We start from the raw sequence: 16763 nt of genomic DNA, 5'->3' as shown, positions 1-16763 counted from the left end.
CTAGTTCTAGAAAGAGTTTAGAAGGGGGATTTTTGATGGTTGGAAATGAATGATGACCCTTATTATTTTAATTGGCTTTTGAAGGGAGATGAATGCTAACTAATCTTTCTTCTCGAATCTCGGTCGATGGGTATATACCTATATATAGGTACACATCGGTACACATAGGTAGGTATATAGCATGAATAAATACTATCGTCTACAAGGAATGTGATGATTTGATGGATATATCACGTTTCGAAACCAGTTCGGCTTCATCGAGCGATATAAAAAGACTTCGGTGTATGGAATTAGTAATAACTCAAAGGTGGCTCGGTAGGTAATATCATGGGTGAAGCTTCGAATTTTTGATTGATGTTATGATTGACGATCTTCTATCGTAACCAATAAAACGGAAGAATTTCGATACGAAGCAGAAAGGAATATTTATTGCTATTACTATTATTATTATTGTTGTTGTTGATCATGAGACAAACCTAAGCATTTTCAATAGACCAATGTAAGTAGTGGCTATAAGTCAAGGTAAGAATTGAAGTCGATCATTAGTTCTAGACTGAGTACATGACGACTGACGTACAGAAAAGGATTCGGAAGAAAGACTTTTTACAGAATCTTCATGCCGCGAATGCCCTCAAAAATATCCTTTCTAATGGGAAAATCATCGATGAATGATGGATGGATGGCATGATTAGTTATCAGGACGTGGGGGAGTATCAAACGCAGAATGTCTTGCTTCTATTTGCTTGGCCTGTGAGATTATACCAAGCAGATTGATGGAGCAGGATGGAGCAGAATAGCACCGAGGAGAGTTTTGGTGTTTACATAGCTACCTACTACCTACCACCTAGTAGTACCTACGATCTTTCTTTTTTGTTTGGTGTAACTGCTTGAATCCTCATGTAACTTCCTGGTGTGACTTTCTATGTTGTCAATCTCTCTTTTGGACAAATTACAATCTGCGAAGTGTACGATGTACCGAGAGAGAGAGAAGGAGAGACGTTCTGGAGCAAGGTATTGGCTATGCAGCGTTAGAACCATTTGGAATCTACCGCAGCAAGCCTCCCATCCCTCCACATCGTGATCATAGCCATGATATGATGATGATGATGATCATAATAACAATAACAACAACAACGAGAAATCGATCCACCATAGAATCTTGACCACGCCCTTCACTCGCCCTCATACCATCCATACGCTCATCCCCTCATCCCCTCATCCTCACTCACGACCTTCAATCTTCATCCCACTACAGTTGAACCACAATCAGAAACCACCACACGCAATGCCACACCCAATGTCACACATCCACACATATCCACAACAAACTTCATCTTTTCCTAATGTGGTAAAGTAGGTCAGATAATCAAGTCGTTATCATTATTTTGATCCTTATCCCATACCTTATCCTGGCATACCAAGAAAAATCATACATCCACCCATGCATCCACTCATCCACCCATCCACTCATATACTTCCAAAAAAAATAAAGAAAAGGTCCCATACATCCATACATTCACCCATACAATCCATCTCATACATCGGTATATCCCCCCCGTCCCCATCATATCTTTTTTGGTATGACCTCGAAACATCCTAATCTGTTTAATCTGTTTGATTTGTCTCGTCATCAGAGTCATCCCAACCCACACTTCATCCGTTCTTCTGCCGTGTCATCCATATCCCGAACTCAATTTCATATGAGCCCCATCTTACCATGTCGCGCTGTCCATACAATACATAGTTCGCCTTTCCCATTTCCACAATCTTAACTTCATTATTTTCGCCTTACTTTTATGCCTCCCTATCTTCCCACGCAACCATAGTGTCATATCAATATTCCCAAACGACGAACTATCATTACCTTCACCGTTCGTAACATCGTTACGTGCATCCTTCATCCATACGTATGTCATGGGTTCTAATGTTCATCATTCAACTCCTCTTCATTGCACCCGCTACTGTACGAAATATGCTGGTGATCATGCTCTTTACTAACTACGTGAGGCTGCAGACAACGTTGCAAGCGACGACACAGTCTCCACTATCATACACCAGCGATTCGAAAAGTCCTTGGAGACTATCTAACAAGTTCTAATAGACACTTGCTATGTCGTCCCAGTTAAGACTCAATACTTCGGTAGATCAGGATCAACTTCAATTCCTTCTGGCACAGCAAGAACAAATTCAAGCGCAAATCGCATCCCTCACATCCGGCTCGGCGTCGACATCATCGTTTCCCCATCACAGATCCCCGATATACAAACAACAAACACAACGAAGACACAATGTTCCCCGAAGTATGTCAAGCAGTGGAGCTCCCATGGCCCGACACTCATCTTCTGTAGGAGTCCCCTGTGGTTTTCCTCCCTGAGCTGGCTCTAACGAAACTTAGGATCGGATGGAAGCAACCGGAATATCGCGTACAATATCCCAACAATCTGAGCCCGTCATGATGCGAGCAAGCTCAATGAATAGTGCATCTACACGCTCCGGAAGATTACCATTTACCCAGAACGGCGCGATGCCCCCTCCCCTCCATAATGATCTCCGCCGAGGAAATCCCGCCCTCGAAGCTTGGGTTAATCAAGATCAGCCCTACAGCTCTTACACTTTCTCGCATCAAACCTCGGCTTCCCCCCTTCAGCGCTCTATGTCTCAACGGAAACCGGAATTAGAACAAGTTCTCGAGGTTCCCCAAGGTTTTGAAAACCCCGGCGACTTCCTCTTCCGTACCGGATTTACTGGTGTCTCACCTACCCCAGTTTTCTCGATTACGCCTTCTCCGGTATCGATGCATTCTTCAACACCTATGCAACTTCAACAATCGCGACAGTCATTCAACATTCCTAGCACGCCTACAACTACGACTCTTACTGATGCAACTACGTACACAAGTAACATGAGTCGACAAAATAGTCTCTTTAATGAGCCTCTGGTCGAAAGTATTGAAATGATGAAGTTCAATTCGAACAATTCCTTTTCTACAGGTATCAATGATGATTCTGTTTATCCCGTTGCTCCTCAGTATAGTTCTTCTCATCATAGTCGTCGGTCTTCCGACGAGGAACAGACTCAACTACTTGTTGGGGCTGGTGGTGTTGGCAATGATTCTCAGTTTTCTCTTTCTTTTCCTAGTACGGAAGCCTTTGCTCAGTCTCAAATTTCTGCACCTTTTGCTCAACAGATGGAAAAATCACAATCGATTGAAAGTGTTTCATCGAGTATGTCATCATCATCTCGTAATAAGCAGCGGCTACAAGTTAGTAACATTGCCGCTGCGCGACCACTCATGCCTAAGGGTGGTTGTGAAGAGAATTCGATATTACGAGTCAACTCATCACAATCAATGACTCGACAAGATTCGAAAGATGTGACAAATGATAAGGTTGCTATCGAAAAGCGTGCTTATCAACGACCAAAACACGAACGTGTATTTTGCAAGTTATGTGACGAGCACCCTGATGGGTTTCGTGGCGAACATGAGCTTCGAAGACATTGCGATCGACAACATAAGAGAATGGTGAAGAAGTGGGTTTGCATTGAACCGCTGAGCAGTCAAGGACGCGAAAAGCCTGTGTTGCCACTCTCAAAATGCAAGGCGTGCGCGACACAGAAAAAGAAGTATGGAGCATATTATAATGCAGCTGCACACCTTAGAAGAGCGCATTTCAAACCCAAATCTAAGGGTAGAAACAAGAACAGTAAGGTTGAGGAGTCTCAAAAGCGTGGTGGAAAAGCTGGAGGAGATTGGCCTCCAATGTCGGAATTGAAAAATTGGTTCAAAGAGGTGGAAGAGCCAGCAGCAGATTACACTCAACAAGACGATGAGAACGATGATGAAGACATGAACGAGAGTATGCTTAACGATCTATCGCCAAATCATGACGCACCAACTGATTTCGATAATACCATTAACAAAGTTCCGATTCACTCAGTATACCCCTCGATCAACACACAAAACTTTGCCAGCAACATCAACTTCGACAACTCGATGCAACAGAACATTGATTTATCAATGAACTTTGCAGGTCAAACAAACTTTGACTTTTCTTCTTTTCCTATGAATGACCCATCAGTGGCATTCTTTGATCCTGTTTCTTCTCTTCCTCAAGTTTTTGATGATCAATCACTTGTTGGTGTCAATACTGTAAATTTTTCTTATGATCCTTCTTTGTCTTTCAATTAGGTATCACTCCTACTCTGTTCATACTGGTATGGTTCGAGTAAAGTGTGATTACAACTTTTCCTTTTCCTTTTTTTCTTCTTCTTATCTGCCATCAGTCATACTTTCGATAATTCATCAATTTGGTGAGTTGAATTGATGAATTGTCGCGTGGCGTCAGATTTCTAGATAGGCAGGCGTATTTCCATTTTCTTTCTTCTTTGTGTATCTTTTTTCCATCTCTTATCCCTTTCTTCGTTGAGAAGTTACGGCTGTTATGAGTAATGAATTTGATATATCTGGTGGTGGTATCTTTCTTTTTTTCCTTTTTCCTTTCATTTCTTTTTCATTTCCTTGCCTGGGCTCAGGTTTTTGGATTGGTTTTGGACTTGTTAGGGGTTCTGGTGTTTGGGAAATCGATAACGAGAGTTGTCGTGGTTAGGATTGGATGGGATGGGACAGAACAGGATGGATGGATGATTGACTGATTGATTGATTGGATTATACCTACAGTAATAATCTTGATTATATACAAGTTTATTTTATCTGTTTTTTTGATTGCTTGTTTTCTATGGTATGAGTAGACGACTTCTAGTCTAGAAGTGAGTGGATTTCTGATGATGGGGTAGGGAGATGAAGAGAAGATGAGGAGAGTTTAGTGGTGAAGTGGTGGTTGAAGTCAGGTGATGTGGATGTAGAGATGACGAAGATGAAGATGAAAGATGAAGATAGAGATGTGAATAAGATACACGACAAATTTGTAAATACTTAATGATAATACAGATTGTGATTCTTTCATACAGGGAATTTATGGGGTTGTTTGATTGTTTTTGGTGTGTGTAAAATTTGGTAATTTTTGGTGGTGTTAGGTGTGAGTGTTTTGGGGGGAGGGTTGGGGAGAGAAGGAGGAAAAGGAGAAGGAAATGGTAGGTTAGTTATCTAGGCATCTTGTCGAGTTGCAATACTATATATAGTTATCGGATTCATACACACCATTATGAAAGCACAGGTATGAGGTTGAGATGAAGATTTTATTTGCACGATGATGAATGAATGAGTGTGTTTCTGTTTTTTTTTTTTTTTTTTTTTTGTTATTTCTGTAAATTCAACGAATCCTACCTCCAGATTTGGAAGCAAAGGGGAAGACAAGTAAAGCAAAGGAAAGAAAAGGAAATATGAATCGCGCCGGCTATTCTAGTTATTGATCGTTGATCATTGAGCTACAGTATCGGCCTTTGGGGAAGAATCTGAAGAGAAAAATGTTTTTCTGATTTTTATCCTTCGTTCCTTCTGTCAATCAACCCGTCAGTCCATCGTGTACTAAGCAACAGGAAATAGAAAACACATTGTTTGAAAGTGTGTGAAGTTGTGTCTGTCATGTCATCGCGTGTCGGAATCATGGCTGCATTGATTGAGTCTTGATGCGAGATTGGATTGTTGCGATTAGAATGAGAGACGCTGCGAAGCTCGAGAAGTGATGTGGAGGTGGAGAGTGGAGAGCTGCAGATGAGAAGAGGTAAGACCTGGAGGTGCGCGTACAGACTTATACGCATACAGACGATGAAGAGATTGTGTGGAAAAGCGAATCGAAGATGGAGGTGATAGATGATGTGGTGTGTGTGTGGGTTGTTCCGCGAGTTCTTGTGAGTCGGGGTGTCTGTTGCGTTGAACATCGAATCTTCTGCTTGTTTTGTTGGTGGATTGATTGCAGCAGCGAGTTTGAGGAGGACACGGAAGGAACGACCATTGTTCGAGTTTCATCAGCTTGGTGTGAGGCTACACGATCGGATAGGAGAGGAGAAGACACCATGTCTTTGTCATGGTTCGAGTTTCGGCCGCAGGACACCTTGTCCGACCTCTCCAACTGGTGTGGTGCAATGAGATCGATGGTGGCTCTTGGATTGCGGAGGAGGACCAGGGTCGAGCGATGACAATGCTTTCTGGTGCAGTAGGGTGTGTCGTAGTTCCTGGATGGTTGGCGAGACCAATCCAAAGGCAGCTAATCGAACACCACGAAAAAGAAGACTCCACCACCACCAAATTTCAAATTCCTGGAGAACTGGGACATGACCCCCAATCTCCCTCATATGCCTTAAAAGAACAGCCCGCTCCCAGGGTCTCCAGCCAAATCCTCCAAATATACCATAATACAACGCCAGCCCAGTTCCAGGGTCCCCCAACCAATATCCTCCACATATACCATTGTTACAAAAATTCTGCCATGCATAACACCATTTCCGACGCTATCTACCAAAGAAATTAAATACAATAGAATCCTGCTTCGCATTACGAGAATCCCCGAGAACCACGCCGGACCCTGCCCGTTCCTCCACCAAGCGAGTGATACGTACCGTTCGTACAGTCCTACTAGGTACACGTATATACATCCTGATGGCATACTAAGACGAGGGGAAAAGCCACGATTCTCCTCACCAGTGCCCGTAAGGCCACCAAAGTCTAACGGTAGGATGGATCTTCATGGGTGTGGGTCATGTAATAGACGTCCCACGCGTCTTCATGGTTCCAACCCCACTTGGTGTCAAACTTTGGCTTTCTGAAGGGAGCCACCCCGTTCCGAATTCGCCAATCCCGAATCACGCAGTACTCTTCCCGAGTAAGGCGAACCGCCTTCTTTTTTCCAGCCGGGAGGTTTTTATAGGTACGCAGCGGCTTGTAGTCGGCCCCGCGTGCCATCTTCACTTCGGCCTCGGTGCAAGAGGGACGAATGAGAAGGAACTCCTTCCGGTGCTGGTACGCTGGCGTACCTCCGGGACAGCGCGCGATTGTGTCGTCGATTCTAATCTTGGCCACATTGCGGGGGCGAGGCTTCTTTTCAGCAGGCTTCTTGACAGCAGGCTTCTTGTCAGCAGGCTCCTTGGCAGCAGCGCGGCGACGAACGGGTGCCATTGTGAATGATGACTATAAAATGACTTGTATTAGCGAGGCCCAGGTCTATTGGTAGACAAATGAAAGTTGAGAAGAATATTGGAAGATGAAAACAATACATGAAAGCAGAGAGGTCAAGTGAAGCTCGTGGTTCAAGATGTGTTGATTAGGTTAGATGGCACCAAAACTTGAAGTTGTTGGATTTCACTTGAAAGAGGTAGATTTGAGCTTGAAAGTGGAGAAATATGGTCTTTTGGAGCTTCTCGATGCGTAGCGTGAACTCACATATTGAGCAAAACTGACTCAGCAAGACTGACTGACAAGTTCCAGGTTTCAAATTTCTCTTGAAGAACCAGCGGTGCAAAGAGGAGTAGAGAAGAAAGAGTTTATCTGGTGATATTTAAAGCCAGGTTTCAACCAGAAGTTTGACCAATACTGCTATATGCAGAACAGATCAAAATAAACCAATAATCGATCTTTCTTTTGAAATGCAGGAAACAGGATGGGAAGTGGTGGAGGAGAGTTTTTTTCCGCTATAGCTTGAAGTACAGTCTCAACCGGCACATTGACTTACACTGCTTTACGCAGATGAAATCAAAGCTAGCCAGCTGCTGTCCTCTTCTCAAGATAAGAGCGATCGGATGTAAAGTGAAGAAAAGGGAAGTCTTGAGAGCTGTTTTCAGCGAGGTTTCCATTGGCAAAATGAGTGATAATGCCATTGGCAGAACAGATCAAAGTGAGCCAGTTGTCAATCCTCTTTCAAAACGCAGAAGATAGGATGGAAATTCAAGGAAGATAGTTCTTTTGGTGCTCTGCGATGTGCAATTTGAACTGGCGCAACGAAAGACAGTGCAACAAGCAAAGTAGATAGCGCACCTTCAACTTTCTTGCTACTCTGGTGCAACATGGATATTGAGTTGCACAGAATAGGTTGAAAGCGCGCAATTTCCAAGCTATGCCAATACAATGTGGTGTGTTTTGATAATAGACATAAGGAGGAGAGTTTGAAGACTTACAGATTATGAGAATACGACGGTGAGAGGAAGACTGCGAAAAGACTATTGTGAGAAAACGGCAGCGAGAATACGAATGTGAGAAGACAGCAGCGAGAAGATAGCAAAGATCTTGTAGTGCAAAGTTGTTCTGTATCGTCGCTATATTGCAGTTAGTCAAAACCCATCAAGACAGGAGCTCCCAGGAATTTTACTTACATTCGTGGTTGCGCGGTTTGTTGGAAAGAAAAAGGAAGAAGAAAAAGGAAAACTCGAAGGGTCGGGAGGTAAATATAAGAAAGTGCGCTGAGCAAGTTTTTCCTCGGCTAATAGACCATTTCTATTGGCTTTCCAGAGGAGACTTGATAGTTGAAGCTCCTCGGATCATTCTGAGCCGGTGTCCACATGAGTTTAATTTGAGGACAACAAGGTTCTGAGGCTCTGAGTCATTTTAGAAAGGCTGTGTGTTTCTTTGTCATCGCTTTGGACGCGTGAATATCTGCAATAGTAAACATGATCTGGGTTGAACTTGCTGTTTGGTAGAAGAATCGGAATTAGAATCATCTTTCACAGAAGCTATTTTCTTGTTCAGAAAAGGGAGCCTCTGGATATCTATATTGAACAGAAACAGGTCATTCAATAACTACCAGATAGCTTCTTTCCCTTGATAGATTAACAAACAGGTTTGACCAAGAACATTACCCCTCACCACTCTGGAATCTTGAAGTCATCTCCGAGGATGAAGATGAGTGAATATGAAAACATTTTCCTGCTATCTTTTGTGGCTTTTTTAAGATGACTTTCTGCTAGGTATTTATCAAGCATGCAGATATTTCTTTACAACCAATATCTCATTAGATATTTAGATATATGGGTATGCACTTCATGTTTGTGGATTTATTCAAGTCAAGTAAAGCGTTGTGTATTGCTAAGACAACATTGAGTGTTTTTGAATTTCATACTATTATCAACATAAATCTACGCCCTTACCTACTACCAAGAGATTTCTAGAAACTCTTGGAAAGAAAAGGATGGATGCAGAATAATGGATAACTAATCAAAAGCCTTGGTTCAACTCAAAGTGAATAATGCCCAAAAGCTTGCATGGCAACAGCATCATAATAAAATTAAAATCGAGGCAAAGCAAAGAAAAATTCTCTTGTTAGATTACTTCTACAAGGATTGTCACAAGAACTAGTAAAGAGAATCCTTCCAAAACTTGGTTCGATTCAAATGAAAACAGTGAATCTCTTGCTTGTATTGAAGCCTCTTTGGGGGGGCATTTGTTGAACCTTTAACTACAGTTTTCATGTGATCCTTAAAGACTTGCAGACACAAGGTCTTTAGTTCCCGCCTCTACATCCGCCAGAACATTGAAACACTAGAATGTCTATTACACTTTCTATATGTTATAGAAGTGTAGAAGGAAGAACTATGATAAACTTAAGAGCCAATGAACTTCTAGAAAAGCTTCAATACTAGTTCAGAAGTATCCATCACAGCACTACTTCGAGTCCAATTCCGTACCGTGCTGTTCCTCTGTTCTTCTGGTATCTTCTATCAGCTAATCACCATGCAAGCTTCTTAGAAATTCAACAACATGTATATGTAGGTATATACCATCTGACCTTTTTACTTCCATGTAAAGATGGGAAAAAGATTTCGCTAAAAGTTCAAAAGTATTCCTGACAAGGGAACACACGTTGGAAGTAGTCTTAGCAGACCGTTAGGGTTTGTTTGGAAAGAAGTAGTGCTGTATATTTTGAATGGAGATGGAGGTCTATTGTGAGTAGATGGAAGTTCTAGCTAGGTAGTTAAAGTTAATTGACAATCTGACTGGTACACTTGCAGTGATTCCCAGTGATTCCCAACAACCCGAGAGAACTGCGGCCCTGGACTAGTCTCACACGACTGTATTCGTCTGGCTATTAGGAACCTCCTCGTAGCCCTATCATACCCGTCTAAGCTTGGTTGATCAATGTTCGGGCGCATGAATCCCCGCACGTTATTCGCCCGCAAGTCACCACTGCTTCAAAAATCGATTCAATATGTGTCCCACGTCGGTGTGTATCGAAGCGGCAAACCACCCGCCTCAGAGACGAATGCTAATTCTATTGTTTTGGAACAAATAATTTTGGCTCCGTTCCATCACGCTCACCTGCCGCTCTTATGTAGTACCCGTTGGAAAGAATCATGCAAAATGCACAATTAGCAGTCTCGAACCAAACATTCGTAGAGAATAACAGCCTTTGAAGATTCTGTCATATTCTCGAGCCGAAGCATCGAAAGCTGTCTATATTTCTTTCCAGAGAAGACCTGAGGTACAAGTAATGGCTCAGTCACAACTTTGCATGCTGTGGACTCTATCGCTTGATGATGAGAGAGTTGTACAAGGCGAAGAAGCAACGACAGATGTGATACTGTATTATATCTTTCCAGTCGAACACTCCGGTTTCATTCGGATGCATCTATCCATCTTCAGATATCAAACTAAAATACGGAAATTCTTTGGCTTTCGGATAGGCCTTGACCGTCCAATATTGGCCGAAGATCATCATTGCGATTGAGCTACCTAGGTATGCTTGGGATTCTAAGCAGCCAGCTGTACATCGTGTAATTATGTCAGTAGCGAGAGTACCGATATTGAAACTCACTCATGATATGATAGTCGAATCGATCAAACTCGTGGTCGTCTCACGATAAGCAGGAAACATATGAGCATTTCAAGTTATGTGAGCTCGGCCCGGCCCGAACCCTGTATCGGCATCGGTATCGGCGCCGCAAGTTTTCCATCATTTAGACGCCGAATCGGCACATAAATTCTGGCATTTAGCCATCGCATCGGCACGAAGATTTTGGTGTGGTTCAATTTGAATTAGCCTGTTACTAAACCGCCAAGACTTGTGCGGCATTGAGCTATCATAACTGGCAACATCTGATTTTAGATCCTCCACTCAAAGTTGTTGATCATGTTGGCAGCTACGCCTTCTTCCCAACGTAAAGTAGATGGTGTCATGGTGATATTCTTGCATTCCTACAGCATTGAGAAAGCCGATTTAGCTCATGTTTGCAGTGTTCGTGTCTGCTGAATGTAAGTAGGTGTTGGAAACTTCCGCTCACTCCATATTTGACGCTCATAAACCAAATAAATGATGAGTATGGCTACTTTTGACTAGAGCATCTGGGGAATCTTAGCTTTATAAATGAGAACTTTCGAATTCAAGCATTTTGACGGGTGATGTAGGTATCTGCATATAAGAATTCGTGGTGGCCGACCAAATCACCACCCTGGAGTAACCAATGTGAAGATCTCGTCGTGCCAATTCTCGTGGCGAATAAATTTCAGGACGAAAGTGGCGGGAATGAAACGACTAATTGATATAAACTTTTGATGTTTCTTCCTTCTCCGTCTTCTCAAGAAAGACAAATCCATCTGATGTTGAATTTATGTTTTGCATCAACAGGGAAGAACAACCTCGCAATGGACAGAAAACCCCTAACACCAAATCCACAAAATAAACGAAAATCTGAAAATGAGCATTTTTCGAAAATAGATTATAACTCAATTTTATATTTTAAGTCTCTTTAGAATATTTGCTGAGTTTTTTTATTTGAAAAATAACAGTTATCTTATTAATAAATATTTTGAGACATCATATTAATATCTTGATTTGTTAAAGAATTTCGATTGAAATGTAGATTTTCTTGTCACGATACAACCAAAAGTTACAATCTACTCCTCATCTATAAGTACCTACTAGATGGATACGCAAGTTAAATGCTGAGTCATTCGGCTTCTGACTGTAACCTTCCACTCGACCTAGATTCCATAGATTCTGGATTAGCACATACATAATCTCGTTCAATAGAATCATTAAAGTCAATATTACTTTCTGATGATATTTGTTGATGATTGACTGTAATGCTCATAGGAACTCGTCTTCCATTTCGATTTAAGATTCGCTCGTTATCCATCTCTCTATTATCCATCCTGTCCCAGAAACTGATTTACTTGGCGGGCCCTTCAAAACTTGGCGACAGCTGAACCATATACTTGGGCCATATATGCTATGTGAGTTGTAATCCCTTTGGTAGAAGCTTTTCTCGTGTAATAACGCAGGAATTCCACAGCTGTAAAAAACTGCAAAGATAGTGTCACCCGCATGTCACTGTATTCTGCCAGGGTTTAAGAGTTCGTATAATCCGATCCTCGTACAGATAACAGCATTAAATTTTCTTCTATCCTGGATGAATGACACATGGATTGAACTGGGATCCAGCCATCCAGGGGGTAGAAGTTTCATTGTAATCCGGAATCGCATCCATTATAGTCATCATCTTGAGCTATTTCCCCGGAGAAACATCACTCGCGCTGCCTTCGCTACACCGAAACGCGCCAGTGACATAGTATTCAGCAGCAGATGTTGCACTCACCCATACATGTTCCACATCACCACTATTTCGATCAAGATTGGATGTTTTAAATAAAGTCATTCGATGAGAGTAAGAATCCACAAATGATGTTCTCACAGGAAAATGATTCATGGATTCATTATTCATTTCAAACGAACAAGATTACTGGTCCTGGGAGCATATCTAATTAAGCTTACAGAAAAGAAATACATATCGAGCACTAAGGCTGCACCATCTATCCATCTATACGATCTTTACTTTGAGTATACGATGCCTCACGGTCGTAGACTCTACCTGAGTTTTGATGGCAAGTATGTCTTTTTAATAAAGCACGTCCTCGCTTGTCGTCTCCTATGACTTGACAGCTGAAGGAGAATATCTAGAGACAAAAATGGGTTCTTTCAGAGTTTGATAAATCCACTGATTCATTCCCAGAATATAGGACATCAAGCAAAGTTACCAGGTTCTCCTTCCTTGAAGATACTGCGCTCCACGTACGATACACATTTCATACTTGAACCCTCATATTGGTCTATCACTGCTTACAACCAAACTTTTAATTGCTATTGAATACTACCAATGCCATTCAGTTGGACAATCACCCGTTATAACTTTACGGGTAAAATTACCACGAGTATGTCGTCAAACTCAACACCTAGATACTCCGTATATTAGAAACGAACATGGGAATGACATTTCAGTTCTCATTAAACTACTGAGAAAACGTTGGAGTTGCTCTTATCTACAAGCAGATGGGATAATAATGTACATTGAGCAAGTTGACACCATGTATCATGCAACATACCACTAGTAAAATTATTGCATGTGTAATCCTCTAGATCTCAATTTTTGTGATCGACTGTTGTAGGAATTGGATGGACCTGGCCCTGGGCTTTTAAGCAAGCCACGTGGAGAACGAATGTGATCAAAATGAGAATGATGCGCATCTATTTATTCGGGAAGCTCTACGCGAGTCAACATGTATTGGCAGATACTTCCAAGACGGCACCTGAAAATCAATTTGAAAGATTATCTAGGTGCTTGTCTCACAATTAATGTAACTCCACAATCCAAATTCTATGTATAGTAATATATATGGTGATATATAAGTATTTGTCTTCATGAAATTAAGCCCAAATAATTAGCAATAAGTTTCAACACAACTGTTGGGAGCCGTTCAGTGGAAAAATGCCAGAATGGTTGGGATTCCCGCAAAGGGGTTCGAATCTTCAAGTTTCCATGGCATGCTAGTGGAACAAAGCGGGGAAATATATCGTATGCATGCAGGGATAAAACAAGCTCTTCAATAGCCTGAACTGCACTGCCTAGACTCCGAATCGCTGGTTGATCGGATCTGAGCATCTCCATTGATCTCGTGAATCTGGAGCCATGCTTCCAAGCCACGCCTAACTGCATATCTAATTCCAAGAGCGAGGATCGGGTAACTGTTTCAGCCTATAGAAACTTTTGATCGACCTCATACGAATCATAACTTGTGTATCGTTGGGTTCGGTTTACACTGCATCTTGGGACCACGGGGCAGAAGAAACTGCATATGGCCACTGTCCCGCCGACAGACCTTACTTTAGGAGCTCTTTGAAACCATAGATGTCTCTGAAAAATTGAACGCCATGATGAGCCATATATCTAGCTACCTAGATAAGCAAATATAATCTAGAACTCTCTTTAGACGTCCACTAGCTTCTATTTTCAAATCATACAAGATTTACCCAAGTAATACTAACTAGACGAGAAGACACAGAACCTACTATATAGGAAACCTTTCCACAGCAAAAGACCCTGAACAAAACATTGGCTACCCCAACAGTACTAAAGGATCAGTCACACTACTCCCAAAGAACTCAACATTACTCGACATAATTCCACGAGACGTGGGGCTCACCGACTCACCACTCGCCGCACAACACAGTACTACTACTCGACGCACGGAAATTACCGGATCGCTGGAGAACTTTCCCAGAACGTACTGGTGGCTCGGATAATCGCGCCGTGCATGTGTAACTTTGATCGCGTGGGAGGAAATTAAAGGGGGGCTTAGCTTTCGATTAGTGTTCAACTGGATCGTATATATCACAAACCAGTAAGGAACCTAGAAGTATAAGCAGTACTTTATGTTCGTTTCGTTTTCTTATTGCGGCGGATTATATTCTATTCGAATTGAATAGAGGTTTAAGTTATTATGAGTAGCCGCTACACTTAAGATCGAACGTCTAATTGTTGATACCTCATAATGGTAGCTGCACGGTCTTAGATCTTTTGAGTCTGAATATTCAGGCTGTGGAGAAGATATGAGGCTTTAACATGGCTAGCCACACGAGACAGGAAGTTTTGGACCCTCTATACGGTACCGCCACCCAAGTTTCCCAGTTTTGTTGTCCAGAAACACGGGCTTCCACACTTTTACTCGCAAACCATGCAATACTATTCGTCAAGATGGTCTACCGTAGGAATACGAATGTCTCTAGTGCACAAAGCTCGTATGAGTGCTCTGAGGTTAGAAATACCTGATTCCATTCCACCACTGGTATGAATAATCATTATGGCTATATGCCTGACAGCTAATCATCACAAAGAAAACTTGTAAGATAGAGAATCAAGCAGTGGTATGGCCACTTAATCAAGGAAGGTATGCTTGAGACAAACATCAGCAGGTTGCGAAAGAGGATGTGGTTGAAGATGGTCTTGATATTATGATATTAAAGCACTTTTGAAGTCAATTCCCGATCCAAAGAACATTCGTAGACATGCCTCCCCAGCAGTAAAATAGATAAAACTCCCATGTTGTAAGACGTCGACCAATGATTCCTCAATAACCGAACAAGTAACTATATTGCCATGATTATCGTAACAATTCATCCCGGCGCCCCTCGCATTGATGCCTGCCGTGAACTCCATCCTATCGTAACAAGAACTCATAACATCATGGCTTCATGTGCGGTATGCCAATATAGCCGCGTCTCGTACAGTCGTACTACGGGCGACTAAAGATCTCTAACTGGATCGTATGGCTTAGTCTGTCCACTCTCTCGGGTGATCGGCGATGACGCATACGATACGTACGTCGACGATGGTGCATAGGCTTGACTAGATGAGTAGGTGGCGTAGCGACTAGTAGATGAGCTAGGCTCTGGAAAGATACGTTAGTACTCTAGGTAGTGGGGAAGCGGAGATGGTACACACCAGTGGAAGAATAGTTGTATCCCTGACTGTCTCCTGTCGGTAGTTAGAATAGAGCGCCAAAACCATGGTTTAGCTCATCGACTAGTGGCAAACTGCTGCACAAAGGGTCTTTTATGCGAGATATATGGCGCGCATACGTTCCACACAGACATCATTTCTTTGCTTCCAGCTTTTGTGGATAACTTTGGTGGATAGAAGCCATTACACATACCTGTATTCATGGACGCACTTGAATAGTACGAAGAGTGGCTGTATTGCTCATCTACCTGTACATTTCTATGGTGTGAAGGGTATGAATGGTGCGAATGGCGGTAATTGTTGTGATGGTGGTGCGAAGGGGGTTTCGGATTGTATGGCGCAGTATCCCTACTATCGGCCCTGATATTTCTGTTCCTACCATCTCGATAGCGAAATTTATGATATAAAAACCATCTTGCGATCCAGTTTGGGCAGTCGGGAGTCGGCTTGGCTAAGTTCCAGTAGTATGCCGTCTGATCAGTACCATTTTGGACTATCAGTTTCATTGCTTCATCTTTCGATCTCTCGACAATATCGCTCCAATCGTACGGAGGTTTCCCTTTGCAATTCCCCTTGAGGTGGCATTTCTCAGAAATAAGCCACCTATAGACCACATCTGTCTCTTTCTGAAATGGTGGCCAAGATAAGTAAGCACTCTATTGATTAAACTTTCTCAATTTGGCAATGATAAGGTTGAGTCAACGAGGGTAGTTTGGTTGAAATGAATGCTTACCGCCATCAGGGTATACGTCTCCGCACTAATGTTCAGATGCTTGACGAGGTCATCTTTTGTTTGACTCATTGCCAAAGGGCCTAGATTAGGTGAAGACATGATGGGGCTTGTCGAGTTTCCGCTTTTTGAAGACTGGACGTGCAGTATGGATGGAGAGAATTGCGATACTCATAGCGAACTTACGGTATTATCAGGTAGCCGCGTTGCCTGCAGGGCTTTACGTATAAAAGCGTGGCAAGCTATGGGTTTACAAGATTCGAAAGATTGGCCAGTGCCAACTTTGGGTTTGTGAAGCCCGCATCTCTCAATGCATATCATCGGCGTCTAGTTGCAGTAACATTTGGCGCAAGTAGAA

The 16763-nt window shown here is 42.4% G+C and overlaps 3 protein-coding genes across 3 annotated transcripts; 1 reads left to right on the top strand and 2 right to left on the bottom strand.

The window, feature by feature from the left end:
* Positions 1–2110: 2110 nt before the first annotated feature.
* EAF02_002759 (uncharacterized protein) lies at positions 2111–4189 on the top strand (the record flags this gene model as incomplete). The annotated part of the gene is made up of 2 exons (XM_038898807.1): positions 2111–2344; positions 2396–4189. The coding sequence occupies 2 exons, from the start codon at positions 2111–2113 to the stop codon at positions 4187–4189; spliced, it is 2028 nt and encodes a 675-aa protein (XP_038761095.1).
* A 2433-nt stretch (positions 4190–6622) lies between these two features.
* Positions 6623–7072, bottom strand: EAF02_002758 (uncharacterized protein; the record flags this gene model as incomplete). The annotated part of the gene is made up of 1 exon (XM_038898806.1): positions 6623–7072. The coding sequence occupies one exon, from the start codon at positions 7070–7072 to the stop codon at positions 6623–6625; it is 450 nt and encodes a 149-aa protein (XP_038761094.1).
* Positions 7073–15126: 8054 nt separating this feature from the next.
* On the bottom strand, positions 15127–16612 carry EAF02_002757 (uncharacterized protein). Its single transcript, XM_038898805.1, has 4 exons — positions 16409–16612; positions 15740–16301; positions 15658–15690; positions 15127–15604 (listed from the first exon to the last, which is right to left on the bottom strand). Exons 1-4 carry the CDS (start codon positions 16505–16507, stop codon positions 15459–15461), a joined length of 840 nt encoding a protein of 279 aa, XP_038761093.1. The 5' UTR covers positions 16508–16612; the 3' UTR covers positions 15127–15458.
* Positions 16613–16763: the final 151 nt, after the last annotated feature.

The sequence above is a fragment of the Botrytis sinoallii genome, assembly GCF_014898435.1.
Source record: "Botrytis sinoallii strain Bc 23 chromosome Unknown BSIN_004, whole genome shotgun sequence".
NCBI lineage: Eukaryota > Fungi > Ascomycota > Leotiomycetes > Helotiales > Sclerotiniaceae > Botrytis > Botrytis sinoallii.
Note: the sequence above shows the minus strand (reverse complement) of the source record. Positions and strands in the feature narration are given on the sequence as shown.

Coding starts and splice junctions, on each gene's coding strand:
- EAF02_002757 (XM_038898805.1), bottom strand. CDS start 16,507: ATGTCTTCACCTAATCTAGGCCCTTTGGCAATGAGTCAAACAAAAGAT. Junction 16,302..16,408: donor AGACGTATACCCTGATGGCG/GTAAGCATTCAT, acceptor CCACCATTTCAG/AAAGAGACAGATGTGGTCTA. Junction 15,605..15,657: donor ATACAACTATTCTTCCACTG/GTGTGTACCATC, acceptor GTATCTTTCCAG/AGCCTAGCTCATCTACTAGT.